Source organism: Etheostoma spectabile, chromosome 10 (assembly GCF_008692095.1).
Source record: "Etheostoma spectabile isolate EspeVRDwgs_2016 chromosome 10, UIUC_Espe_1.0, whole genome shotgun sequence".
NCBI lineage: Eukaryota > Metazoa > Chordata > Actinopteri > Perciformes > Percidae > Etheostoma > Etheostoma spectabile.
The window spans coordinates 21,199,723-21,226,074 of record NC_045742.1 but is presented as its reverse complement, the minus strand read 5'-3'; the positions used below and the strand labels follow the sequence as shown (position 1 = coordinate 21,226,074).

Below are 26,352 nucleotides of genomic sequence, written 5' to 3'. Positions count from 1 at the left end.
CCGCTGCTGTTCGATGGGTGGGTGTTTAGCGGTTCGGAATGGCACAGTGAGGAAGGCGTCAGCGAGTGTTATTATTGCTGTTATAGATCTCCAAGATACAGCATACAATTGATTTTACCGCACACAGTGCTGAAAAGCAGAAGTGATTACACTGGCTTCAACATGCATGCTGGTTCTTCTGTGGCTCTATAAGAAATGTGACTGGAGCTTGAAGCTTATTGAAGTTTAAAAAAAGGTCTAAAATTTTAAAAATCAAACTTTTAGGCTTTAAAAGTATTTTTATAATGTTTTGTTTTGATTCCATGGTGTATTATTTCTTTCGTTTGGTAGTCTATATATATATATACATATATATTTGGATTGTAGCCTACCACAGAAACAGAAGTGCAAGTTTAGCGATACTTGGCTTGAAAAAACTGAATTTAGATCTTGGTTAAAGGCAGTTGCTAACAACATAACCTATTTGAAGTCTGCTACTTCTTAAGCAAGAAAGCAATTAAACAGGAACCGCTAGAGTCTCATGCAAAAAGTGAGAAACATCTAACTGCTATGAAGGGTCTCCAGCAAACGCCAGCCATCAGCCAGTTCTGCCGAGTATATGGTGGCTATATGTTATATGGTGGCTCGCTGCCTAGGCAAGACCCACACAGCAGCTCTGCAAACTCCCATAATCCACCTCAGTCTCGCTTTTGGATCAGAGCAAAAACTAAGAGTGGAGGTGCTCTGGGTCCTCCACAGGGTGACTAGACACCAGTCCTCTAATGTGAATGAGAAGATCTGGGAATTGTTTCATACGATGTTTCCGTACTCTGACATCTGATTTCTTTTTCTTTTTGGATGTGTGACATAGAGCCTAGCTTTCACATATCATTCATAATGGTCTTAAAAAGTCTTACAGTTGACTTGGTGCTGCAGAAACCCTGTGTAGCCTACCCTCATGACTTTTGATTTTGGGGTGCACACATGTTTTCAATTTTCAAAATCCCTATGTGTAAATCCCCCCCCCCCATTTACATTTTTTTTCATTCACTCAGAGGATGTATCTGTTCTGTGGCTGGAAGAACTCTGCGCAGTTTAGTTTAATTGGAGGCATCATTCCATATGACCCTTTGAAAGAATAATTACAAACTCTAAAGCGTGTGCTACACCCAAGGCATCTCTGCTCAGCTGTAGATCGTCTGGATGAAAGAAAAGATAACTTTTGAACCTTAAATTTATGACAGACATTTGACCTTAACAGATAAAATTGACATTGACATTATGGTGTCAGAAAGGTTCGAGGCTGGTCATAATATTTTGAGGATTAAAGACAGCCGACCAAAGCAAAAACATATCATGTAATAGTCTTCTAATATTCCTCCAGAGGCTGTGGTATTTTGTTCCCTTCCTTGGCGACACTGCTGTGCTCCTGTGGTGGCTTTATAAAAATGTCTGATGGTATTAGGATTACCTGCCAGGAGGAATTTAAATGCCTCGAAAGAACCCATGAAATGAAAACAATGTCAAACAGTGTTGCACTAAAGCAACAAATGGAAATCCACAGCTCATATACAGCATCATACATTCTCTGATCATAAAGGTTATAGTGTCCTTAACGTACTCTGTATTGTCTTTTGTTATCCTGGACACAGTTAAGCATTCAGATCCTTTCCTAGAGTAATATCATGCACAAGTAAAAATCTTGCAATCAAAACCTTATCTAAGTAAAAGTATGTAATTACTCATTATGCAAAAAATGTTCCCTGTAATGTAATATTAATACAGAAACATCTTATTTAATAGTAAAACACTGATGTTTTAGTATTGTGGTTCTGGATTAATATAACTGCTGCATTAATCTGTATGTTGCATTTTACTGCTGTAGATGTTTAAGGTTGTGCTACTGTTGGGCAGTTTATGCTGCAGCAATGCATGAGATCATCATGTGTGTGTTGTGTTGCTGCCCAGTGAGAACCACTTAACTCTAAAAACTTTTCATGGTGTCATAAAAAAAAGCCCTTTGTGAAGATGCACTTTCCAGCTAATCCAAGTTGGGGTCTAAAATAGTTTATTTAGTTTAGGAGTTCAATACAGAAAACAACTTCAATTTGTGCAAAAATGTTAAAATAACCAACCATGTTTTTCACTGGACAGAAGGAAGATGCAAAATTGTGATCTGAAAAGTAACTAAAGGGAGGAGAAAGTAGAATATTTGCCTCTGAGGTGTAGTGGAGTAGAAGTATAAAGTTGCACAAAACGGAAATACTCAAGTGAAGTACAAATACCTCATACCAAAATGTGTCATGGATGTTAGGGACCCCCCCCCCCCAAGACACACACACACACACACACACACACACACACACACACACACACACACACACACACACACACACACACACACACACCACACACACACACACACGTTTTATGAACTGGATGGTTGGGTGTGCATGCGCTCCAGTCACGAGCAAAGGAAAGGGAAATCATTGTAAATCCCATTCAGTGCCTTGTGCATCCTTTTGACAAAACGGGGGGGAAAAGACTTTTTTTTCGTTTTTTTCCTTTTCCTCAGCATTTCGGCGCTGTCCTCTCTGTGCAGAGTAGCAGCAGACAGGCATCGATTGGCCGAGGTTCACCTGAGTTTTTACCCCATCCACGGACATTCATTCAAACCACCTCCCTACTGTCTCCACCAGTGTTCAAACTAAAGACTTTTTTTCTTTATATAAGAAAAAGCGCTCAAGCTTCTGCGCTTCTGGACCGGAGATCTGGAGATGAAGACAGATTTTACGCTTTTCTGTCGGACTTTGATTGGAATAGCATATGCCTCAGGTGAGGAGACGTTTGCAGTGAGTCTGAAACTTTTGAGCGCATAACTTTTTATGAGTGAAAATGTCGAGCTGCTGTTGACACTGCCTTTCGGTGAATAATTGATCCTAGGTTGATTAAAGTTGTCTTTCTAGAGGCGTACACGTCTTTGATGCTAAACTGCGGTCCTAAGCCAGGAAAACCTGAAATGACGCTTTTCTTCTTCATAGGCTACTTTCTGTTTAATTAGCCTAATTGTAAAAAGGGGTGGAGCATTTTTTATTGATATGTATTGCAACATATTTAATCAAAAACTTGAAATCTTTGCACAGTTCATAGTGCACACAAATTCCTTCATATTCATTTCTCACTCTGAATAAAGAATTAAGAAGAACCCATGGGAGTCTCCAAGTCTACATGCGGATAGGCACTAGGGGGAGGCATGCTGTTTTTGCGTTTGATAAAGACACTAATTGATGATGCTTAACTCATGGCAAAAACTAACAGATTCTATCTATGATGTTGAATTTGAGTGACTTTAGATCAGGGTGCACGTACGTAGGTCGCTTTTTAGGGGCAGAGTGGAAGGAGAGGACTGACATGTGGAGTGGAGGAGGGAGGGGGGTCAGACCCCTTCAAATCTCTGGGTGGGAGAGTGGTCTTTTTTGGTAATCTTATTTTTGTAAAGCAAGTGAGAGGTCAGAGAATGTCACTCGCTTTGAACACAAATCAACTTGTTTCAAGAATTGCAGGGTTATCCCGAGTGTGATCTGTCTCCATATGGGCTGTATAGTCACTTCACAGAACAAGTAAAACTGAAACTAGATCATCTAAAGCATGTGGTTTCACATCAGATACTTGAAACAGCGCCCTCTGATTGACTTTGTTGACTGGGAGCATGGCTGAGATTGTTTCCAGTTTTGCCCAGTGACTCAATGTGTATGTTTGAGTTGTTCATCACTGATTGCTGTTGACCAGCTGTTCATAAAGAACAGGGAATACTTTTGTGAGGGGCAATCGCCATATGGCTGTCTGAGTCATGACTCTGGGGCGGAGGGATGGCTCTCGCTGCTTTCATAAATATCACTGAGCTGTGCTGGGTGGGTGGGTCACGTACATTTGTAGGAACAGATAAACAGGGGCTCTGTTTTATTTTTAGAGGAGTGCAGATTATGGCATCAAAAAATCCATATCAGGGGGATCCCTGTCCTCAGTAACAGAAAGGAAAGATCTTCTAATGTTCCACAAATTAAGTCTCTTGTCTTTTTTCACATGGCCGCATGTCACTTTGAGACTGTATCCAAATGTTTGCAGTGTTCAAAACGAAGAGAAAACTCCAAAAATACACATAGGAGTTTTTGATTAATCCACAATGTGTACCTTGAAATTGTAAAGGTCCGTCTGACACTTCTGTCATCATACAAAACTGATGTGCTTTTTAGCGAATGTGTGGCGTTATCTGTTGAAAGACCGACTGGCAGCCCTGTCAGTTCAACCATGCAGGGCCCCATCTTTCTCAGTCAACACTGAACGCATCATGGAGAAGAACCAATAACTCAGAACTATCCTGCAGGCTAAAAGAACCATCAGCTTCATAACAGTGAGGCACATCTTTCCATTACAGCCTCCCAGTATGTAACTAATATAAAAAAAAAAACATTAAGGTGAGAGGTGAAGATAAGGTTATGGCTCTCCATCACTTCAGATTGAAGACATGTTTTTTCTCATGATGCATCCTTACGTATTCTTTACATAATGGATATGTAGAAAAAATGTAAATAATCATATTTGTCTTTAGTCAGATAGATTTTGTTCACCCTCTTAACCCCCAAATATCTTTCAACAAAATACAAATGTGGGGCAATAAAAACACACTACTGAGTCAGAGTCTTATGGAAGCATAATCAGAGCCGAGCCCCATTATTAGGATCAGAGTGGGAGATTGAAGGAGAGTGGATTGCAGACCTGCCAGCCCTGAAGTCATTGTCATTTAACGGGAGGGGATGGTGGTGGGGGTGTAATTTACGCAGCAGCTGCATTAATGGAGCTTTAAGATTTCACCCCGAGCCATTTTCTACCATCTTCCTGTCACGCTCAGTCTCTAGTTTGAATTGTAATGATTCCAAAACATTTCTTACACCGCTACAAAAATCTGTCTCATTAAAAAAAAAGATGTCTCGGTGCAACTTTGTTGGTATAGGATATGAATAACTGATCAATTCATTTCCTCTAAATTGTTTTTGTTGTAGCATAATTGGCTATTAAAAACCTTCACAGTCACTATGAAAGACACACATATGAGTCAGTCTTTTTTTTCTAAAGCTGAGCGCTAGAGCTGAATGATCTTTGGCTTACTCTGCGTCTTGGGTGCATAATGTTGATATTGCTTTTAGCAGAGTGTTTTCTGTACGCATACCTCCGCTTGATCAAATCACCCCAGAAATCTGACTCTAAAACTCTTGGTATTATTCTAGTCGTCCACTTGTAGGGGTCGAGTTGTTTTAGCCAACAATAGCCCCTTATCCTCCGTGTTGTTGATCTCAGGATTCAACCTCAGGACTCCGAGGAGCGGACCCTCGGTGTCTGTCCTTGCGTATCTGGTTCTATCAGCTGGAGAGCAGCTCGGATGAGAGAGGAATGCTGCTGCTGCTCCGTGTGGGAATCTCTCTGCAGTAAAGTCCAAATAAATAGGGAGTCCGGTGCCTCACTCATCACTGGCATGAAGTAGCGAGGCCCCTTGGGAAATGGGATGTCTGGTCACTCACTTTCTCATCATGCTAAAGCCCCAACACCCCAAATATGACTAGAGCTGAGAGATAAGCTCTTTCAACACCAGGAATCTGCAGCATAGGCCAAATATGTGTCTAAGTTGGTGTTAGATAGTTGATGAAAACCATCTGTGGTATTTGTGTTTTCATACTGTATGTCTGCCTCCCTCATATTGTCTGTGCCCAGTTTTTAGCCATGCTAGGTGCATGCTAGATGCATGGCTCTATGTGTGGCATCAGGTGGCAATGTGTATCAGTTGGTCGCTCAACCACTTTGGTTCATACTAAAATATCTCAGTAACTATTGGGCAGATTGCTACAACATTTATTTATTAGGTCCAAACCCGCGGGTCTGTGGACTGCAGTAGCAGTAAAGCGCTACGTGGTTCACACAGCAGGGTTGTGGAACCCTATTGATTATTCTCCTTAATTATTTTTCTCCACATTAAACTCCGGCTGCAGCCTAAACCGTACATGGTGACGGTGTACCATTTTCAGGACTGGTCCAAAACTCCGCAAAGACCTCAGACGCAACGATTGAAAGACTTCCACCACTAGGTGGTGCTATGGCAGAAAAAAAACACGTTTGGCCCCATGACTCCCAAACCGTACATCGGACATTTTAAAAACATACAGTATATCCACGCGTTCCCTGGATCCAACTGAATCGTGATATAGGCCACGCCCATTTCTGCCTAGACTTTTCTGCGAGAAAAATTGCGATTTATCGAAAACCAACTTTTTCAAACTCCTCCTGGACCGTGCGATTGATCTGCATGAAACTTGGCATACATCATCTCCAGACCAACTTGACAAAAAGTTATATAAAGATTTTTTTAGAATTAAAATTGCATATTGTGCATATTACGCACAAACTAATTTATGTAGCTATCTATTAAAACACCAACTAGTGCACTGCTTGTTGAAAATGTGTCTATTTGGAACGGAATAACTTCAAACTTGACGCTGAGCTCCCTTGGTTCCTGAGCAATACACCTGCCACGACATTACTTTACTTTGCAGATTTAGATTACTAATACTAACTATAGTCCACTAATAAATGATGATGATATTATAATAGATTAAGCAGAAGGCTCTACACAATACATTTATCAACAACAACATCATTTAATGACATTCTACTTACTGCTAATAAGCAAATGTTAGCATGCTTAGTGTTGTCAGTGTAACCATCTTAGCATGCTAATGTAGCTTAAGCCACTGCTGTGCCTATATGTACAACCTTGCAAAGCTGCTAGCTCGGTTGTCGACTCTTAGGGCCAGGTTATGCTAGAAAAGAACTGGTTAGTTTGACGTGTTATGTGCAACCACATTGGTAATCAAAAGTGTTTGTCTGGTTATTATTAGAGAGGGGGAGATGCGATGTAATTTAAATATTATATGTGGATATAGCCACACATTCTGCTCCAGAAATGTATGCATTTCTAAGCATTCTTTTTTTTTAGATTATTTTTGGGGGCTTTTACTTTTATTGCATGGAGACAGTGGATAGGCATGAAAAGGGGAGAGAGATGGGGGACGACAAGCAGCAAAGGGCAACATGCCGGATTTGAACCCGCACCGCTGCAGGACTCAGCCAACACGGGGCAAACACTGTTACTGGGTGAGCTCGAGGCCGTCCCTTTCTTAGCACTCTTAAAACGTCCCCACACTTGGAATAATTACAATGTAGAGAAGGTTTACCAATTGATTCTTTCTCTTTCTCTCTCTCTCTCTCTCTCTCTCTCTCTCTCTCTCTCTCTCTCCTCTCACACATGTTCACACAGGCCTGAGTTTCCTACTGCAGCCAGCAAAGCACATAGACAGTAATCAATTTTTATGAGCACTTGAGCTTTAACTCAATGATTGAATTAACACACCCATGAAGGGGTAACAGCGTGCACAATTGAACGTATAAGTGTTTTTACCTCGAAGATGAAATAAATGATGTGTCACTGCAGCTAGCATTAATTGTCGACAAAAAACAGTCGCAAGGACTGCTGCACATTTTTCTGCTCAGGTGAGCCAGTACAGGCCGCATATCATTTGGCAGGGAAGGGGTTATCAACAAATTAGGCAGTCCATAGTAATTCAGGGTTTTGAATTTACAGCTACACATACTTACCTAGTGGTTCTCTTGATATTGTAGTGCAAAGCCAAGTAATGAGATACAGCATCTGTAACGGCCAGCGTTGACAGACAATCAATTGCTTCTTTGCATCTATTGCCTTTATTGGTGGATTACTTTACACGTTCTGAAGGTAAAAACTGGATCTTCGGACATGTTGGCTGTTAGACGGATTTTAAAACACCTCCAAAGTGCTTGTGTTGCTTAGAAACAAGCATCATTTAGAGCACTTCCATCATCGCAATTACTTTTAAATTGCCACTCTCAGGCAGACGTGTGTGTGTAAAGGGTTGTGACGTGGAAGTCCGTGTAGCATTTCATTGGTCACTCATACCTCTTGCCTTAATGGAGGTCGCTTGAGGTTCATGGGAAAGAGTCCATTGGCAAATCCTGAGGAAATTACCAGTTTCCCTCCCTTTAGGCATTCAGCACCATAATTGTTGACCCGGCACTCCCTACTTTGCCCTTGTTTTCTATGGCAACGTAAGCTGCCGCAGTGATTTACCTCACTGGGACATCCGACACGGCAGCACATACTTGTTTATGGTCTGAATCTCCAGGACTTAGGTAACAAGCACAGTAAGGGGCAAGTTTGGCCTCTGAACAGTCGCAGCATGAGTTTTAGGAGCATGCAAGCCATCACAGCAGGCGCAGACTGTGCTAATCGTTGGCATTTGTTGGTGCCAAAAGAGAAATTATAGAAGTTTCACAACAGAAATGTCAGCGCCAGGAGCCAGAACAAAGCATTAACCAGATGGGTACAATAGGATTGGTTCCCTTCTTAGCAGGGGAAAACATTTCTCAAAGATGAAAATGATGACATGCAAAAAAAAAAAGAGATCCCCACAGAGGAAGGGCTTGAGTTGTCCGGTGTGCCTGTGAGGCAGGTACAGGAAGATTTCAGGGACAGAGGTTTTAAACATAGGAAGCTGGACCAGATGGCATGTCGCCGCATCCTTAATTTTGCAACCGTCCTCTGGCAGGATGTTGGAAAAGGCCTAACTCCCCTATTAGTGGAGAGGACAGGGACGTAGTGGATGTCATTCTAACAATGAAATCAAAGCTGGGCTGCCAGTCAGACCGTCGCCTGGCTTTGGCCCGGCCTTGTGTCCAGATAACTCTTTCAGAGTGAGAGAGAGAGGGAGTATGTTATAGCATGAGGCCATCTGACTCCACATCCAGAGTGCAGGTCTGCTTCTTGGCCTGCATGGCCTCCTGTCCTTCGCCGGACATACAGGGCTATTTCAGAGTTCCCCAGCCTTGGCCCTTTGCCAGATACTGTGTCACTGAAATAACTAGCTGCACTGTCATCTACATGTTTTAGTTTTTTTTTTTTAAGTGCACTACAGTTTTAGTTAAAACTTTTGCTGTCTCATTCAATTGGGTTCAACCCTGTGTGATTTGTGTCCATTGAAGGGTAGTAAGAGCTGAATGTACAGCATAGGCATTATACCCATTTATACAACAAATAACCACAAAGCAATTCAGCACAGGTACCTAATTACAATTACTATATCTGTGAAAACCTGTATCTTTATTTTTGAAGGACGCCCACGTCGCATCCTTTCCGCCAAACTATTTGTTTACACAAGGTTCCTCTTTTCCTGTTCCTGTCATGTGACTCATCAGGGACAAAACTACAGAGGAGCAAGGAAACACAAACGGCAACATCTCCTTCACCGTCCATGAAAAAGGGAAGTGGGCGACGCGTTAACATGATAAAGAAAACAGGAAATTTGCTCCCAATAAAAAACATTGCGCCGCTTTTTTACACAAGCTTTAGTGTCCCCTGCGTTGTAGCTCTCATCTTCACGTGTACCTTTGATGCTCACGACTCCTGCCTGCCTTGTCTCTGTCTGCTTGTCAGAGAAGCTTTACATTTTTAATGGGCTTAGCGTGCCTTATGGAAGCTTGGTGTCTTCCTCTATATGTGTGTATGATTTATCTTTAGTCAGCAGGTGGCCTCCATAGGCTGGGAAGTCCAAATTCAGTAATCCATTACTGTGATTAAAACACCAGCATTAGCCCTGAACAGATCTCAGCAAAGGATAAGACAAAAGCAAATACACAGAGGCACTTAAATGGGTTAAATATCTACTATATATATATATATATATATACATACACAGTACAATGCGTTTCCTTTATTTTCATTACTATTTACATTGTAGAGTCTCACTAAAGGTGAAAAGGTACTTAACAAAAAAGTGTGAAATAACTCTTGAATAGGTTATAAATTTTAGATTCCTCAAAGCAGCCACCCTTTGCTTTTTTGATAGGCTACCATGGCTACCACAGCATCCTGCAACGGCATACCATCCCATCCGGTTTGCATTTAGTTGGACCATCATTTATTTTTCAACAAGACAATGACCCCAAACACACCTCCAGGCTGTGTAAGGGCTATTTGACCAAGACGGAGAGTGATGGAGTGCTGCGCCTCCACAGTCACCGGACCTGAACCCAATCGACATGAGAATCTACAATGTAAATAGTCATGAAAAGAAACACATTGAATGAGAATGTGTGTCCAAACTTTTGGCCTGTACTGTACTGTTATATATATATATATATATATATATATATATATATATATATATATATATATATATATATATATTTACAGTTCATTGTGCCAAAAAATCTTCACAAAAAAGAACATTCAAACAGAAAATAAAATTGCCTCTGTAACTCTACAAAGCTTTTAGTTGGACATTTTTGAGGCTATACTGGAGTACTACATACATACACTGTCTGTTAACCCACACTCACTTGCAGCCATCATTAAGCAAGAGAACAAGAAACTCTGTTTGACTCTACTGCACTTTAGAAAAAAGTTGGCTGCAGTATTTCAACATTTTCTATTTCTTCAAGCAGAGATGTTCAAAAGGTTGGCAGCAGAGTCAATTGGGGGGGGAGGGGATGGATGGATGGATATGAATCCATCATATTATTAGTAAATATAAATTCCCACTGAGGATAGGCATACTTACTGACCTATAGGTAAAGTGATCACTAAGGTAGCCATCCACAGATACAGTCAATCCCGAGGATTTACTGTGCCACATGTATGTTAAAATGGAAACATAAATTATAAAATCATGCCAACAATTATAAGGCTATTTTAAAAGCTTAGTATTCCATGCAAAGGCGGGCATGCATAAAGGCTGTAGGCCACCCTACATGTAATTGTAGGACCAGTTTAATACGCAACTTAATTTTATACAATGCTATATGTAGTAGGGGGTCCCTGCTCCGTCTCTCTTTCAGTTAAGGGGTCCTTGGCTTAAAAAGCGTTAAAAACCCCTGTCTGGAAATACACACATCACACACTACCGTTAGATGAGAAGTTTGATACCACAATTGCTGTCTGTAAGGTAATTATGTAACCACATCCAGCTATATCAGCTTAGCATAATGATTGGAAGTAGAGGGGAACAGCTAGCCTGGCTCTGTCAGAATGTAAATGTAAATGTGCTGTATTTATATAGCGCTTTTCCAGTCTTAACAACTGCTCAAAGCGCTTTTACATCTACAGGTAACATTCACCATTCACACACATTCATACACTGTGGCCGGGGCTGCCGTACAAGGTGCCACCTGCTCATCAGATAAACATTCATACACATTCACACTCCGATGCGCAGCACCGGGGGCAACTCGGGGTTCAGTGTCTTGCCCAAGGACACTTCGACAATGACTGCAGGGGCGGGGATCGAACCACCAACCTTCCGATTGGCAGGCAACCGCTCTACCACTGAGCCACAGCCGCCCCAGAAGATAACACAATCTACATACCAGCACCTCTGAAGCTCAGCTGATCTTGTTTTAATCATAGAACCCACATCTAAGTCTCAGGAAGACATAAAATAAGCACATTTCCCTAATTGTATAAAAATGTTCCTTTTAATTTGGAGGAATTTTTACTTTGAACACTGGCTAGGACAAAAAGGAGATATTGTGGTTATGTTTTGAGTTTTTCTGTTAAATTATTTTCATATTTTACAGCACTGAACTGTTGCAAAACTCTCACATGCAGCAGTCCCCTCCCCCTGCCCCTCTTGGTATTCTGGCCCTTCAAACATAAATAAAGAGCTACTGCCGATCTTCCTCTGGCATGCTGTTTGAACACCTCAATTGCCAGTCACACATCTTTCCTCCCCTGCCAACCAGGTATGTGAAGCTGAGACATCAAAGTGAAGCCTGATGCACAGCCTGAGTGATCAGGCACAATTGTCCTTGAAAAATTCAGACTCCTGGCACTTTTCTCACGCATACATCTGGCACTTCCATCATGACAGAAGTAATCAGCACAGAAAAGGCAGAAAGACCAGCTGTGTGACCCCACGTGTCTAATGTACCCTACTAACCATCTCTAAATGGTTGGCATGCTTGAACTTTGTTCACTGCCTCCTCTTTATCTGAATTACATTTTACCTCAGTCCCTCTCTTTTAGTTGTTGTAAACAAATATCAGCCTGCAAGTTTTGTTTAGGCAATTCAAACCTCAATGTTTGCCTGGCAGATCTAGCTGGAGCTGGTGCAGGGTGCACACACATGGCTGCCACAGTGAGACTGGCTTTCCACAACGACAGAGAAAGCACATTTCACAAGAGCGATGTCAAGTTTTTACAAGGACATGTTCTGTGAGCTGTTTCCCAAAGACAGGATTATGTTGGACTAATAAAGGATAGATTATCAGTGTCATTATCATTATCATTATGTCAAATGAATGCCAATGAAAAGTTGAACTTCAGTAATTGCTGAATTATTTTTGACAATCCCCAGTGATTAGTGTGTCAGACTATACGGTTTATGAAGTCATGCTTAAAACCTATAAAATTGGCTTAACAAGATTAACAATTTACCGTCAGAGACTGTTAATGCAGCATTTTATACGTGTAAATGTTAGTTTATGACCTGTGTAATCATACGATAACAGAACGAGTGAGTCAAGTGTGGAAATATCCTGTTTTATCTTTGTAGGTTAAAATGATGCTTTTTGTTGGTTGAACCTAATCAGCCAAAGCTGCTGCTTATCTCTGCACCACCAGCTGGAATGCATGGGAAAAGAAGGGAACCAAGTTCAAATATTGTTTTGGCTCTCTGCCCCCTGTTCACATTCGTAAGGTGGTTGCCAACAAGCCAACCAGCATCCATTTGCGTTGTCAGGCCAAGCAATCATTCTGAATAGGTAGATGTTGATGATCTCTCAAATGTTGTTATCTATAGAATAAGGATTTGAATAATGGCCCATACGAGCGATTTTGCATGTTTTATCTCACAACAAGTATACTTTACATCACTGCTAACCATACCATGCTGTTATGTTTTCAATTTTTAAATGTGTTTTTCTGACCTTCCAGGCAGCCAATGGCTTCCATTAATGTCTGTACTGTGTAAAAAAAAAAATCGATTATCTGCCAGTGATATGTAATCAGTGACAGTAAACAACTCCGCATTTATTTTTGTCAAAATTACACTGTCATTATGAGTTTTTTTTCAAATCAATCTTCACTTTGCAATGATTACAACTCCCTGACAAAAAGAAATGCAGGCAAGATGTTTACTGTGATGGATTACACAACTTAAGCAGTTCACTGATTGACTTTCATATCTCACAGAAAATAATGAAAGCCGGCGGCTCAAAGTTAATGTATAGTCAATATAAACTATAGATAAGGAGCTTATTTAAAAAATGAAAAAAAGTCTTAGTTTTAACTCAAGAGTGAACTTAAAACATGTTGTCGCAGTGTATACAGACACAGTCTTTTTCTTTTTGAAGCTGCAGCTTTGTGTCCAGAAGGTAAAACCGTCACTTAGCCAGTGTCCACCTACACAGCTGTTTGTGCATCGGCTAAAACAGCTGTTTTAGGAGAGTCCATACATCGTGCAATCGCAATGTATGGCGAATCCCTCCCACATGCTTTACTGTTTAATGCATGTTAAAGTAAATGAGCTGACTGAGTGATAACAGTCATAACAATCTGTCAAGAGACGCAGTATGAAAGGTCATAGCAGGAAAACGTGTTTATTATCATGACAAGATATGCTATCTGCCATGATATTCTATGAATTGATGTGTTTGGTTTTCTTTGGCATTCACACATAGCTGGACATTGGAGCAGCATGTGCTTTTAATTATGTTTGACAGAGTGCAAACAATTGCTAATGGGAATTATTATGTTTTCTTAAACCATTAATGTAGACAGGATGATAGGCCTCCATATCTGGTGTCTCACAGTTTGGAAACATGATTTATACATTATACAGCACATCCATATGGAAGATATCGACATCTGGCACAAAACATTTTCATCCTTGTGAAACTTGGGGAAAGAGCTAGCAGCTCCTGGAGAATCATGGGTAAGACTCACCAAGGCATAGAAATGCCCCTTCCTACTTGTCATCAATCTCAAGTGTCCAAACAGCAGAGAAGTTGTGGCTGTTTTGGCCAGCAGCCATGTGTATCCCAGCACACATTAAGTTATGACTTTACAGCACCTCCTTCGGCAGTTATGAGAGAGCCACTTAGGAAGACAAGTGATGTATAAGAGATCCAAGTATTGTGGTGCACATTAGCCTCAAACTTGCCCTGGAAATATAGACCATGTCAGGACTGCTCAGCTCCCGGGACACCAGCATATTTGTCATGAATTGAATCAGTTTGATTGATCTGTAAAGTGTTTTGCTTGCTTTTAGCTTTGTGTCTCCATATGGGTGTAATGTCCATCTTTGCCCCCTGGTGTGAAAACACTCTTGCTGTGCTGTGATAGACAAGACCAGTCTATCTTGCTATACTTGAGTAATTCAAATAACAGAAGCTGAAATCTTCCCTTTACAGTAAATACATATTTTTCCCTCCTAAAATACCCCCCCCCAACCCCAACATCTTGATGTCTTGTCACTCTTAGAGCATGCCAGTCAGTCTTGACATTTCAAAGAGATTTACAATTTGCATCCTGTCTGTCAGTGTGCAATCTCTCAATTGATTGTGAGGGAAGCATCTATCATTGAGACTCAGCTACAGTAGCGATTCATCCCAGAGCATATCACTCGAAAAGGAAAATCCTGTCACTGCACATCAGCCTGTACTCTATATTCTCTTCATATTTTCCCATATAGCTCAGAAACCTTTTTAATTCATGTTGTGTTTTTCTGTTGAATATATACTATATATAAATGTCTGCTGTGCTGTGCACTGGGAAGTTTATCCTTGGACTTTGTGTTAAAATCCCAATGGGTATGTTTTTTATATAATTACGGCATATGTTTTTAGAACAATGAACAAGGAATCTGTGTGGGTGGCCGTGAGCATTGCCTGCCACAACGTCTTGTTTGACGTCATCACTTTTCTTCGATTTCTTTTTTTATATTACACATAGTGGCTTTAAAGCAACAAGTCTTCCAACCTAAACAACAAAACAAGTATTCTTTCCAATGCCTTCCGAATTTGTCCATAAGAGATTCATTTAAAAGTTTTCTGATCTGCAACCTCTGTAGTTAAGGCTTGGTTAAAGGTCCCATGACATGGTGCTCTTTGGATGCTTTTATATAGACGTTAGTGGTCCCTAATACTGGATCTGAAGTCTCGTTTATATAGACCTTAGTGGTCCCCTAATACTGGATCTGAAGTCTCGTTTATATAGACCTCGGTGGTCCCCTAATACTGTATCTGAAGTCTCTTTTATATAGACCTTAGTGGTCCCCTAATACTGTATCCAAAGTCTCTTTTATATAGACCTTAGTGGTCCCCTAATACTGTATCTGAAGTCTCTTTTATATAGACCTTAGTGGTCCCCTAATACTGGATCTGAAGTCTCTTTTATATAGACCTTAGTGGTCCCCTAATACTGTATCCAAAGTCTCTTTTATATAGACCTTAGTGGCCCCCTAATACTGTATCTGAAGTCTCTTTTATATAGACCTTGGTGGTCCCCTAATACTGTATCTGAAGTCTCTTTTATATAGACCTTAGTGGTCCCCTAATACTGTATCTGAAGTCTCTTTTATATAGACCTTGGTGGTCCCCTAATACTGTATCTGAAGTCTCTTTTATATAGACCTTAGTGGTCCCCTAATACTGTATCTGAAGTCTCTTTTTTTATAGACCTCGGTGGTCCCCTAATACTGTATCTGAAGTCTATTTCCCAAAATTCAGCCTTGGTGCAGAATTACAGCCACTAGAGCCAGTCCCACAATGAGCTTTCTTTAGGATGTGCCATTTCTGAGTCTGTAGCTTTTGAGGAGGAGAGAGGGGGGCAAGGTGGAGGCTGGGGATGTTAACGTCATTATTAATGTTGAAAAAAACCTCATAAAGTGAAATTATCATGCCATGGGACCTTTACGTTTAGGCAACTGAACTACTAACCTAAACTACTAAAGGATCGGTAGTTGTAGTTAAAAGAAACCACAATGACTACTGGTAGAGAACAGGATGCAAATAGCAGTCATCGGCCCACGTTGTATGCCCCAACCATCCATCAGGACCTCCTTTTTGTTTTGTGATAGCAACATCACACTATTTCCTCCTTTGCCTTATACTTATAAACTTATATATTTAAAGGAATATATACTTTATATTCCTTCAAAAGGAAGTTATGTTTAGGAATAATCTCAAATTTTTGTACTTAAATAAATGCCTGTTAAGTCCCTATCTATTGCCGAATGACGTAATGCAATGGTGATCAAGCCTATGGCCATCACATTTGCAGTATTAGGAACAGGGTGCTTGTGGTGACATTCCCTGGAAAGGACAGAGGTGGTCTCACATTGCCAGACCCTCCTTCACAGCGCTGCAGAGGAGGGTGTGGTTAGTTCACACAGCATTCTGGGATGGGAGAAAAACGTGCTCCGGTTGATTGGCATTTCTTCAAACCAATCACAATCATCTTGGGCAGCGCTAAGAGCTGGACAGAGCAACGGTGCCTCTGCACAATAGCCTCGGGATGGAGCTTATTTTGGTGGAACGTGTACGTTCAAAAGTTGTTTTAGTCGTGCAACAGAAAACTCTGATTTGACAGATAGTCTTGCTAGCTGTCTCAATTAACCCTGCAGAGATCTGAGCACTGTTTTGGGGGCCTTCAACTCCTGAGGGAGATTTGTTTCTCTAGCTGCTCAATGCTGCACTATGTTCACTAGCTAGTCACTAACATTGTCAGGTAGGGCAGGTAGCATACAGTGTGTTTACCAGCACTTTTATCACTGAAAACAGCAGATGAGAGCCGTGAGAATGAACAGAACAGTACGTTGCAGGCCAGAAAACCAAAAACAGTGCTGAAAGGAGCTAAAAAGCTCCATAGAGCTGCAGAGTCAAGTGATAATTCATATGACATATCACTGTACAACAAAGTAATCCATTTTTGATTTACAAATACCAGATGTAAATTCTGATTCTATCTCTCACTCTAAGTTCGTCTACTATTTAAATGTCATAGTAAGATACAAGTTCCCAAGCTTTTCCATAGCTCTCCATCTAAAGCCAGAATAGTGAAGCTGTCCTGACAGGAATTTCCTCTCACACTTTCCCCTTGTATGTAGCTCTTGGGGGGCCCTGTGTATATTTTCTCCACTGTTTGGCCTCACAGCATTTCAGGTGTGAGGAAGAGTGGACAAAGCTGTGTTCTGTTGCAGATGGGTGGGGATGGGACTGAAGTTGGTGGTGGGTTCACATCTGAGCTTAGACAATATGTTGGAAAAACTTTGCTTCTCCTCTGGGACAGAGTTAAAGATCTCTGAAAGAGTAAGGAAGGAATACCCTGTTGGGGGCCAAGCTGGGAATGATTCATGCACTGCCACCACTTCCCACTTCAGTGGCGTAACATGTTTGTTTTCTGTCACCATCCCGATATCTGCTTTCCCAATCATACAATCAAGTGTTATTTTGTGGTTTTAAATTAGCATGATGTCACTTTTAATATCCGAGCAAAGGCACAAAACAGATGTTGCTTGTCTCAACTGTGATCCCCAGCAGAGATGAACTATGACATTTGCAATGTCAATCAATATTTTATTAGCATAACAGAAAGTGAAAAGTTCAACACCAGTAAAGCACATGAGAAGAGTTCAACTTTTAGGGAAATACATTTATTCACTGTTGGCGAAAAAACAGATAAGAAGATTGAACCACTCTTGTCAAAAGAGTACTCCACCAATTAAGCATTGCACTCTTGAGCCATTGTTAGACAAATTGATGCCGCAGAGACATTTTTGTTATTTACATGCATTCTTCTTCCTTGTCAAAACCTGTCCCCTGCATTACCCACAGTACAACTTGAGTGCTGACAGTTTGGTCAGATATTTGGGCGTGTTGTGCTCATGGATGTATAGGTTGTGCTGGTGTAGCGGCTTCTGTAGTCTAAGCTGCTTGAGCTGCTAGCCTCAAGCAGAGATGAGGAGCAAGTTTTATCAGACTTTGCACACCTCCCTCTGGAGACACAGAAGGCTTGATACAACTTTTTTACACATGCAGTATCACTCCTCAACACCAGTAAACAGACTGCACTGGGTAAAATCAGTGGAATTTGCATACACAGCCCCCCTAAAGCTCACTTATTAACATGTATTATCATATATTATTAACATATATCTTGTTTGTTTAATCCCTATAAAAACTGGTTAGGCTCAGTTTTGGTTTCACTGTGAGGTTGCCAGGCAACTAACAGGAACTCCAGGAGGTGACTGTGTAAGGCCATGAAATAGTCCACACATGTCCGCCGTATGTAAAACCATATATACATAATACATGATTCATATTAAATCGGTGATAGTGCAAACAGATATGAGAGTGGTATTAATCGCTTCCAACTTGGCAAAAAAAGCAAATAAGAATATTTTCCAAATGTCAAACTATGTACTCTAGTAAATTAATGACATGCTATACTATTGACATGACATGCTAATGAAATAAACTGTACAATATAAACTGTATCTGTAATCCTTATATTTTTTGGATACGCTTTCTTCATTTGAATGAATTGAGTGCTCAATTCATGAGTTCTCATTCAGAGTAAAAAACAAGAATCAATTGTTACGCCTGTACAATTAAATAAATACAATAAAAACACCCCAGATCTTTGTGTAGAATGTAATTCTAAAGGGACTTTAATACATTGCATGTGGGAATGCAAACACATCAAAGCATTTTGGACAGAGGTGAAAAATATGATTGAAAAAATTATTTTAAAAGAAGTTTCACTGGATCCTAAATTGTTCCCGTTAGCCCTATACCCTGGAGAACAAGACTTTAGTAAATCAGAACGTACTTTTATAGATATAAGCTCGTTGGCAGCAAAAAAATGTATTGCTTTGGCCTGGAAAAATGTCAGTAGGCCTAGTGCCACACAATGGCTTAAACAAATGTTGTCTAATTTGCCATTAGAAAGAATAACATATATTAGGAAATCCAAACGGTACCTTTTTGAAAGGATTTGGGGACCTTTTATTAATTTTGTTAAGGACGTAGACCTGACAGAAGATTTGTTTGAGTACTGATGTACTGGAACCTGTGGTGCGCCATGTTGTATAGATGTGTACATTCATGTCTGACCAATTTGTAACCTGCTTGAACACCCCTGTTTCTGAGAAGCTATGTTTTTTTTGTGTGTTTTTTTGTTTTTTTTTAATTGTTCCCCCTTTATTTCCCTGTTTTTATTTCTCTGATTTAAGTAAAATAATTACTGTCATGTAATAATTACAAAGAGAACTTATTCTGATATTTACATGTTTGTGTTTCCAAATGAAAAAAATCTCAATAAAATATATAGTGGTAAACAAAACAAGAATCAATACAGCAGAATGCCATGCAGCAGAAAAGTGGCTGTGACTATTGTCATGTTTTAGAGAGTGTTCCAGTAACTAAAGCAGAAATCAGTCTCCTTCCATTGGGATCGGTCTTTACTGTAAACACCATTAACAAAATATTTACATGAGAATAACCTTGCTCTATTCTGCTCCCTGGTCAGCCGGATGTGATGGAGGAGTGAGGCTTGTGTATAAGAATGGCAGCTGTCCGGAGCTCGGGGTTTTAATTGGCAGCAGGTCACAACTGACTCTTGTGAAATCATTTTTGCTGCTTCCCCGCTGCTTGTGCTGAAGCCCTGTTGTCTGTTACACATGCTATTACACATGCTTGAACAAGTGTGAGTCAGTCACGTTGAAATGCCTATAGAAAAGAGAACAATGATTAAAATAATCAATGTAGGCTTTCAGGTGTTCAAATTGCTGCTGTAGTTGTCCTTGGATACTTTGTCCTGCTTTGTTCTCTCTGCTGGGACCACCATACAGTGCGAGAAACACAGCAGACGTATCATTTTCAAACACTGGGAGGTTAAAAAGGATCAGAATGTGCTGTAATAAATGCAAAGAAAGCCTCTCCATCTTTATATGCCCACTCAGTCTGTGCTAGCTGTGTGTGTGAGTGTGTGTGGGTGTGTGTGTGTGTGTGTGTGTGTGTGGGTGTGGGTGTGTTTTCATCTCAAATGATATCCAGGTGGGGCATAAGTCATGGTGGCACTTTTCTATACGATAGACTGTAGGTGTGGAGCCAGACTAAGCGCTAATAGCACCCTGAGGGGACTCCGGGACAGTAATGACATTCTAGACCAGCCACATTAACCAAGCACAAGTCAGCGCAGTGAATGCATTGGTAATGAATCAAGGGCTAATGGTCTTTGTGGCTATTTAAGAGGTGGAAGCAGAGAGCTTCGAGCAGCGTCGCCTCCTGAGTGGGCCATGGTTTCTCTGCCTGGGTTCCCAGCGTCAGGGACCGAGTGCTTCGCCTGCAGATTGCTTAACAGCTTGTAAATGTAATGAACAATGTGCTATCTGAGCTGCTGTTGTGTCAGATTTCATATTGGGAGATGTGTTTAGGTGATTCAACAGCCTAACAGCAGCTCTGTCAAAACCCCTAGGTCCTGTCTGTGTAACATGAATCTAACGCAGTTGCCGTGTTCGCTCCCTCAGGTCTGGTGATCGGCTTTTCTATGACTCCGCCCATCCTCGACAGCTCCAAAGACGACCTAGTAATTCCAGTCCACGAAACACTTACCATCACATGCAGGTATATATGTGTGTGTGTGTATACGTGCAACTGTGCATGACTTTTTTTGTTATTTCAGGCTTCTTATTATTTCCTCATAATGACCCAAAAATGCCAGAAGACATTAATACTGTACATTGCTGTGGTGGTATGTGATCAATCATTCAACCAACCAATCAATCTTGACAAGTGATATTTCCTTTCCTTTTATACTTCTAATTCAGAGAGAAATATACTTTTCACTTAATTTTATTTGACAGTTGTTACCAGTTATTATCCGAAGATTGACAGACGAGCTTATAAAATATGGTACATTGTTCTGGATTAAACTACCCAATGGTATACAGTACTACCGTTCCAAAGTTTGTAACCAGCTGTTCTATTGATGTTTTTTTCTTTCCTTCAATAAAGGCACTTTTAACAAAGACACAAACATATAATTCAGACACCAAATGTATTATTTGCGGATTGTGTTACATTGTAGTCCAAGTCCCATTGATGTATTGACCATTTCTTGTTTGTCATGTAACCCCTGGACTCAGTGACCCTGGAGTGACTCATGCATGACAATGAATATGTGCAATGTACAAAGCATCTCTGTTCTCTGTTCAGTCAGACTTCAGGGACACAGTCTATGGTGACAACGTGTCTGTAATGGGAAAATGTCTGATCCTGAAGCTGGACAAATAGCTCTCAAAGCTATCCGCACTCATTTGAGCATACACACACTTGATGTCCAGTTTCTTTCAACAATAACAATAACAATGATTTCTTCAATTTATAGTTAACTGTTGTCCAGAAGAATCTTTGTCTCTTTCTGCCCTTTTTGTTGTCTGCTTAACCATTTTACAGCGTTTTGTTCTCCATATTTCTACACATTACTTTTTTTTTTGCTGACCCTTTATACAAAATAACATATTTGTAAAGAGAACTTTCTGCAACTTAAAAGCATGGAAGGCCATACAAATATATAATATATATATATATATATATATATATATATATATATATATATATATATATATACATAGAGAGAGAGAGTAGTCCTCTCAGTCCTCTCTGACTGTGCCCAATCAACTTTTGTGGCAGGAGATATCAAATCTTGGAGCGGTAGTGTATAAAATTAGAGCTTTCATTTGTCACATAAAAATGCCAAACATTGCTTCTCTAATTTGTTGCTTTTCCACATCTGAAATTACAGTATGAAACAAAACAAGAACGTATTACAGACCAAACAATGAATCGAGAAAATAATCAGTAGATGAATTGATACTGAAAATAATCCCTAGTTGCAGCCCTTTTGAAATATTTAAAATTAAAACGTCACCTCAAATAACTACATTAAGTTCTTCTTCATGTATGAGTTATACAATCAAGTGATATAACATAAAAGCTTAAAACTCACAAGGGTCTTGTTTCTGCATTGAGGACCTTTGATAATTCAAGTTCATTTTGCTTGTAATTTTTGTATTTTTTATGCAGGCTGTTTACTAATTTTACAGGGCGCTGTTGCCATTTTACTCTAAATAGATCTTCCACACTTGACACAATGTTACCAAACAATGTTAGTCCAGTTTTCACAGGACTTTATATGTAAATACAGTCCTTTTATTGTGTTTCCAACAGAAACCAGTCAATTCAAATTGATTTTATTTATGAAGACGAAAATGTGTGTGGGCTTTAAATCAACAGCGTTTATCCTTAAAAACTGTGGAAGACCCCAGTAAAAAATACACATAAAAATGGGACTCTACATTTTCAAATACATGTTCTATTAGACACATATGTTTTTGTTTTAAAACACAGCCAACACTGATTTAAACTGCGTGAAAAATGACTTCACCCATAATAACTGTCCTTTATCCTTCTGAGAGCCGGGATGCGCTGCCTGCTGCCAAGTTGTTAAGCTGTCACTCCATTCAACTTTTTGTTTCTGCAGTATAAAAAAAAAAGATGTCTTTGAAAAGCTGATAATAAGTTTGGAGATTTATCAATACAGGTCTTATATGTTTGTTTGTATTTAAACCCCACATGGCAAGCACTACTGAGAATCTCCTGGGAGAGGAAGTCAGTCTCATTTGAGAAAATCTAGTCTTTATAATGTACACTTTTCATGAGTCTAGAAAGATGGACGCTATTTACGAGGGTTGGAAAATCACCCACGGAATACATTCACTGTCGTGTGGATTTTCTTTGCAGTTATTTCCAGTCATCACATTTTGGCACTGTCTGCAAATGTGGACATTGGTTGGTGGAGGCAGGTGGTGAAAGCATAGCTATCATTTTTCAGGCAGCCATTATGAATCCCCTCAATCTTGCTCACAAAGCCTCCGGGTTAACATGTCCAACCATAACTGAATTTATGTGACAAAGCACCAGTGGTGGAAGAGGTATTCAGAACCTTTACTTTAAGTAAAAGTACTAATACCATACTGTAAAAATACTCTGTTACAAGTAAAAGTACTGCATAGAAAATCTTACTTAAATAAAAGTATGTTTGCATCAGGAAAATGTACTTGAAGTGTTAAAAGTAAAAGTAGTCAATGCTGAAAAATCACATGTTAGAAACTGGAAACGATCCAAACAGTTGTGTGTTTAATGGTCTAATCACCTCAGCTGGACTTGTAGGCTGTTATATTAATATTATATCATTATATTGTTATGTTAAATAGATTAATTTATAATAAAACACCAGATTTTGTAAACTACATTTGTTTTGTGTGTAAAAATCCTAATTTGTAAAGTAACTGGTAACTAACTTTGTGGTAAAAAGTACAATATTTCTCTCTGAAAGGTAATGGAGTAGAAGTAGAAAGTGGCATGAAAAGAAAAGACTCAAGTAAAGTAAAAGTACTTCAAATTTGTACTTAGAAGAAAATTAAAACTAGAAAATGTGCTTAGTTACAGTCCACCACTGCAAACAGGGACAAGAAAACACACACACGCACGCACTCACACAAATAAATATGCACACACTTGTATCCACTCACATGCACACTCTCAACTTAACAGTTTTAATATGTAAATATTACAGATACCAAAATACTTTTTATATTTAAAATCATTTCAAGGATTCTGTTTACATTTTTTCAAGTCTGCCACAACAGGTTTTGAACCCATCCTTTTTTTTCCAAATTGTACCTGTGGATGATGATTTATCACCCTGAAGCTCAAACTAACGTCAACTCTGCCCCGTGTCCTCCTCAGGGGACAGCACACTCTGGCCTGGGCCTGGCCTGATCAGACTCTGGTGGGTCAGGAGCTAAGTGACCGTCAGGCCCAGCTGCCGACCACCGGGGCCCCCGGGCGGAGGATCGCCTTGGTCAGCGAGTGTCCGGGGCAGCCCGGGAGGCCGTACTGCAAGAGCCTGGTCCTGACCGGGGCGCAGGCCAGAGACACGGGCTACTATCGCTGCTATTACAAGGATGTCAAGGCCATGATTGTCGGAACCACTGCTGTCAGCATTTATGTCTTTGTCAGGGGTGAGTCACACTCCCACAAACCCACACACGCTGTGCACTATGCTGACGCAAGTAAATGAAAATTGAAAATTGAAAATGAGTGGTCTTTTCTATTTAGAAAATAGCAGTGAGTCTGCAGTTTGTGGGGGCCATTTTGCTGTCTGAGCTTTTTCTGTGTTTAAAAAGAGCATGTCTCATCTCCTGCCTGCCTGACCTGGTCTGCAGCTCTTTGGCTTGGCTGTGTGGACTCTTTAGTCTTCAGTTTCTCTTTTCCTTGGGAGGTTCACAGAAAACCAACAACAGAGTTTTCCCCCTGAAACCAATCTCCTGTTTGATTATGACTTCAATATCAAAGCAGCCACTGCTCAACTGGAAGTGGTTAACTTGACCTCAGTAACGCCGTGGATGCTGGCGGGATTAATGTTTAGGAAATTAGAGATGCAAAGTGTTTAATGGAGGTAGAAATCAGCAGCTCATTGCCTTTTCTAATTCGAGAAAGGATACATTTTCATATTTATATTGAAATATAACAGCAGCTCTTCTTTTCTTTACACGAGAAGAGACTTTTCAGACTTCAGTGTCAAATCTGATAACAACATCACAATAAAACATGTTTTGCTAAGTTTTTTCTCCTAGTTTAACCGTGTCTCATACGGCATTAGGATTCAGAGCCTTGACTCCTAATTTCTTGATTTGAGCCAACTTTAAGACTCTGAGCTTGGCCTTCAGGGTTGCCTCTTTACTTTTTTCTCGCCTTGCTCCATGTGCCGTGGGAGAAAAGTAGAATTATGAGTGGATAAGGAGAGTGGGAGAGAGACAGATGATTGTCATGTAAGGGAATGCTGCTGACCAGTCCACTCAAGTGAAACGACTGTTTATCCTCTCTGACAAGGAGCCAAAACAGTTTCCACAGATTCAACCAGGAGGCTGATCAGAAGCAGATGAAATTGCAGTCATAAATTAGACCCAGCGTCTGTCGGGATGAGAAGAGTCACATGTGGATTGAGTTAGACAGGCATACGTCGCACTTTTACCCAGTCTCTGCTACACACGATCATCCAAACACTCAAACATACATGACTGTAGTGTGCATGAATGTACTCTATGTGTATAACCTCTCTCTCTCTCCCTCTCCCTCTCCCTCTCTCTCTCTCTCTCTCTCACACACACACACATACACCTGCCGTGATTTATTGTGAAGAACTTTAACTGCGAGGATTTGTGTATTATTTCTATTACCTGTGTGTATTTTGACCATCAAAGGGCAGAAATATAAGCCTTTCCATAGGACCTATTGTTTGGCCTTGCTTGCGGATGATTAAATTCATAGCTTTGAGTGAGGGAGAAAATAAGTATTACAAAAAATAAGAACTTATCGTGTCAAAAATACAAAAAATACACAAAGAAGCGAGTAGTCACACACCAACCTTGGCTGCTGTGCAAAAGTCCCTGGGATTGATAGGAAAGCCTGAGAGATAAGCATTTCTATAATAGTGTGCACTCATTCTGTGGGAATGTAAGACTTTGTGGTGATAACAGCTGCAATGTAAATTTGTCACACAATTGCTGTGATGTCCCCCAAAGCCCTCCTGTGACAGTGGCTTTGAGTCGCAGACAATAGAAAGGAAATATCAAGGTGTTAAGGGAGGAACACAGGACAGATATTTTCCACTATCAGACAGCTTGGGGTGAAACTGTAGCGCTGTTTAGAGGAGGACTAAACCCCTCGGCTGTCTGTCTCTGAGCTGATATGTAATCGCAGTAGGCTATTTACTGTGTGGGGACTAACTGCACTGTTGCATTACATGATAATCATTGATAAACTCCACATCTGCGGACATTATGAGGATCCGAGACATGTGGCTGTCCACTCGTGAAGTTCTCTCAGTAATAGCTGCCATTACGTCGGCTGGTAGGCTCATCATCATTAAGGTTACCCTTTAACATCTCCCTGTTTCTATTACCACCCAGACCCTGAGCAGCCCTTCCTCAGGAGAGGCAGCTACAGTGCCGAAAATGACCTAGAGACCATTTTAATGACTCGCTTCTCCACCCACGTCACAGTGCCATGCCTGGTCACCGTGCCTGATCTGAATGTCACCCTCTACACGGTTTGTACTCACCACAGATTTCTCCCACTCTATTCCTCTAAATTGAAGCAGTCAAG

At 40.4% G+C, this 26,352-nt stretch overlaps 1 protein-coding gene across 2 annotated transcripts in view; it reads left to right on the top strand.

Moving 5' to 3' along the window:
* Positions 1 to 2,433: 2,433 nt before the first annotated feature.
* flt4 (fms related receptor tyrosine kinase 4) overlaps positions 2,434 to 26,352 on the top strand; it is a 46,841-nt gene continuing 22,922 nt past the window's right edge. The window contains exons 1-4 of one of the 2 annotated variants that reach the window (XM_032528545.1): positions 2,434 to 2,814; positions 20,649 to 20,745; positions 23,932 to 24,206; positions 26,157 to 26,296. In XM_032528545.1, the coding sequence (XP_032384436.1) occupies positions 2,757 to 2,814; positions 20,649 to 20,745; positions 23,932 to 24,206; positions 26,157 to 26,296 (570 nt within the window). In that variant the 5' untranslated portion in view covers positions 2,434 to 2,756. Of the gene's footprint in view, positions 2,815 to 20,648; positions 20,746 to 23,931; positions 24,207 to 26,156; positions 26,297 to 26,352 lie in introns of those variants that run through there. The other variant, XM_032528546.1, reaches the window with a different exon arrangement.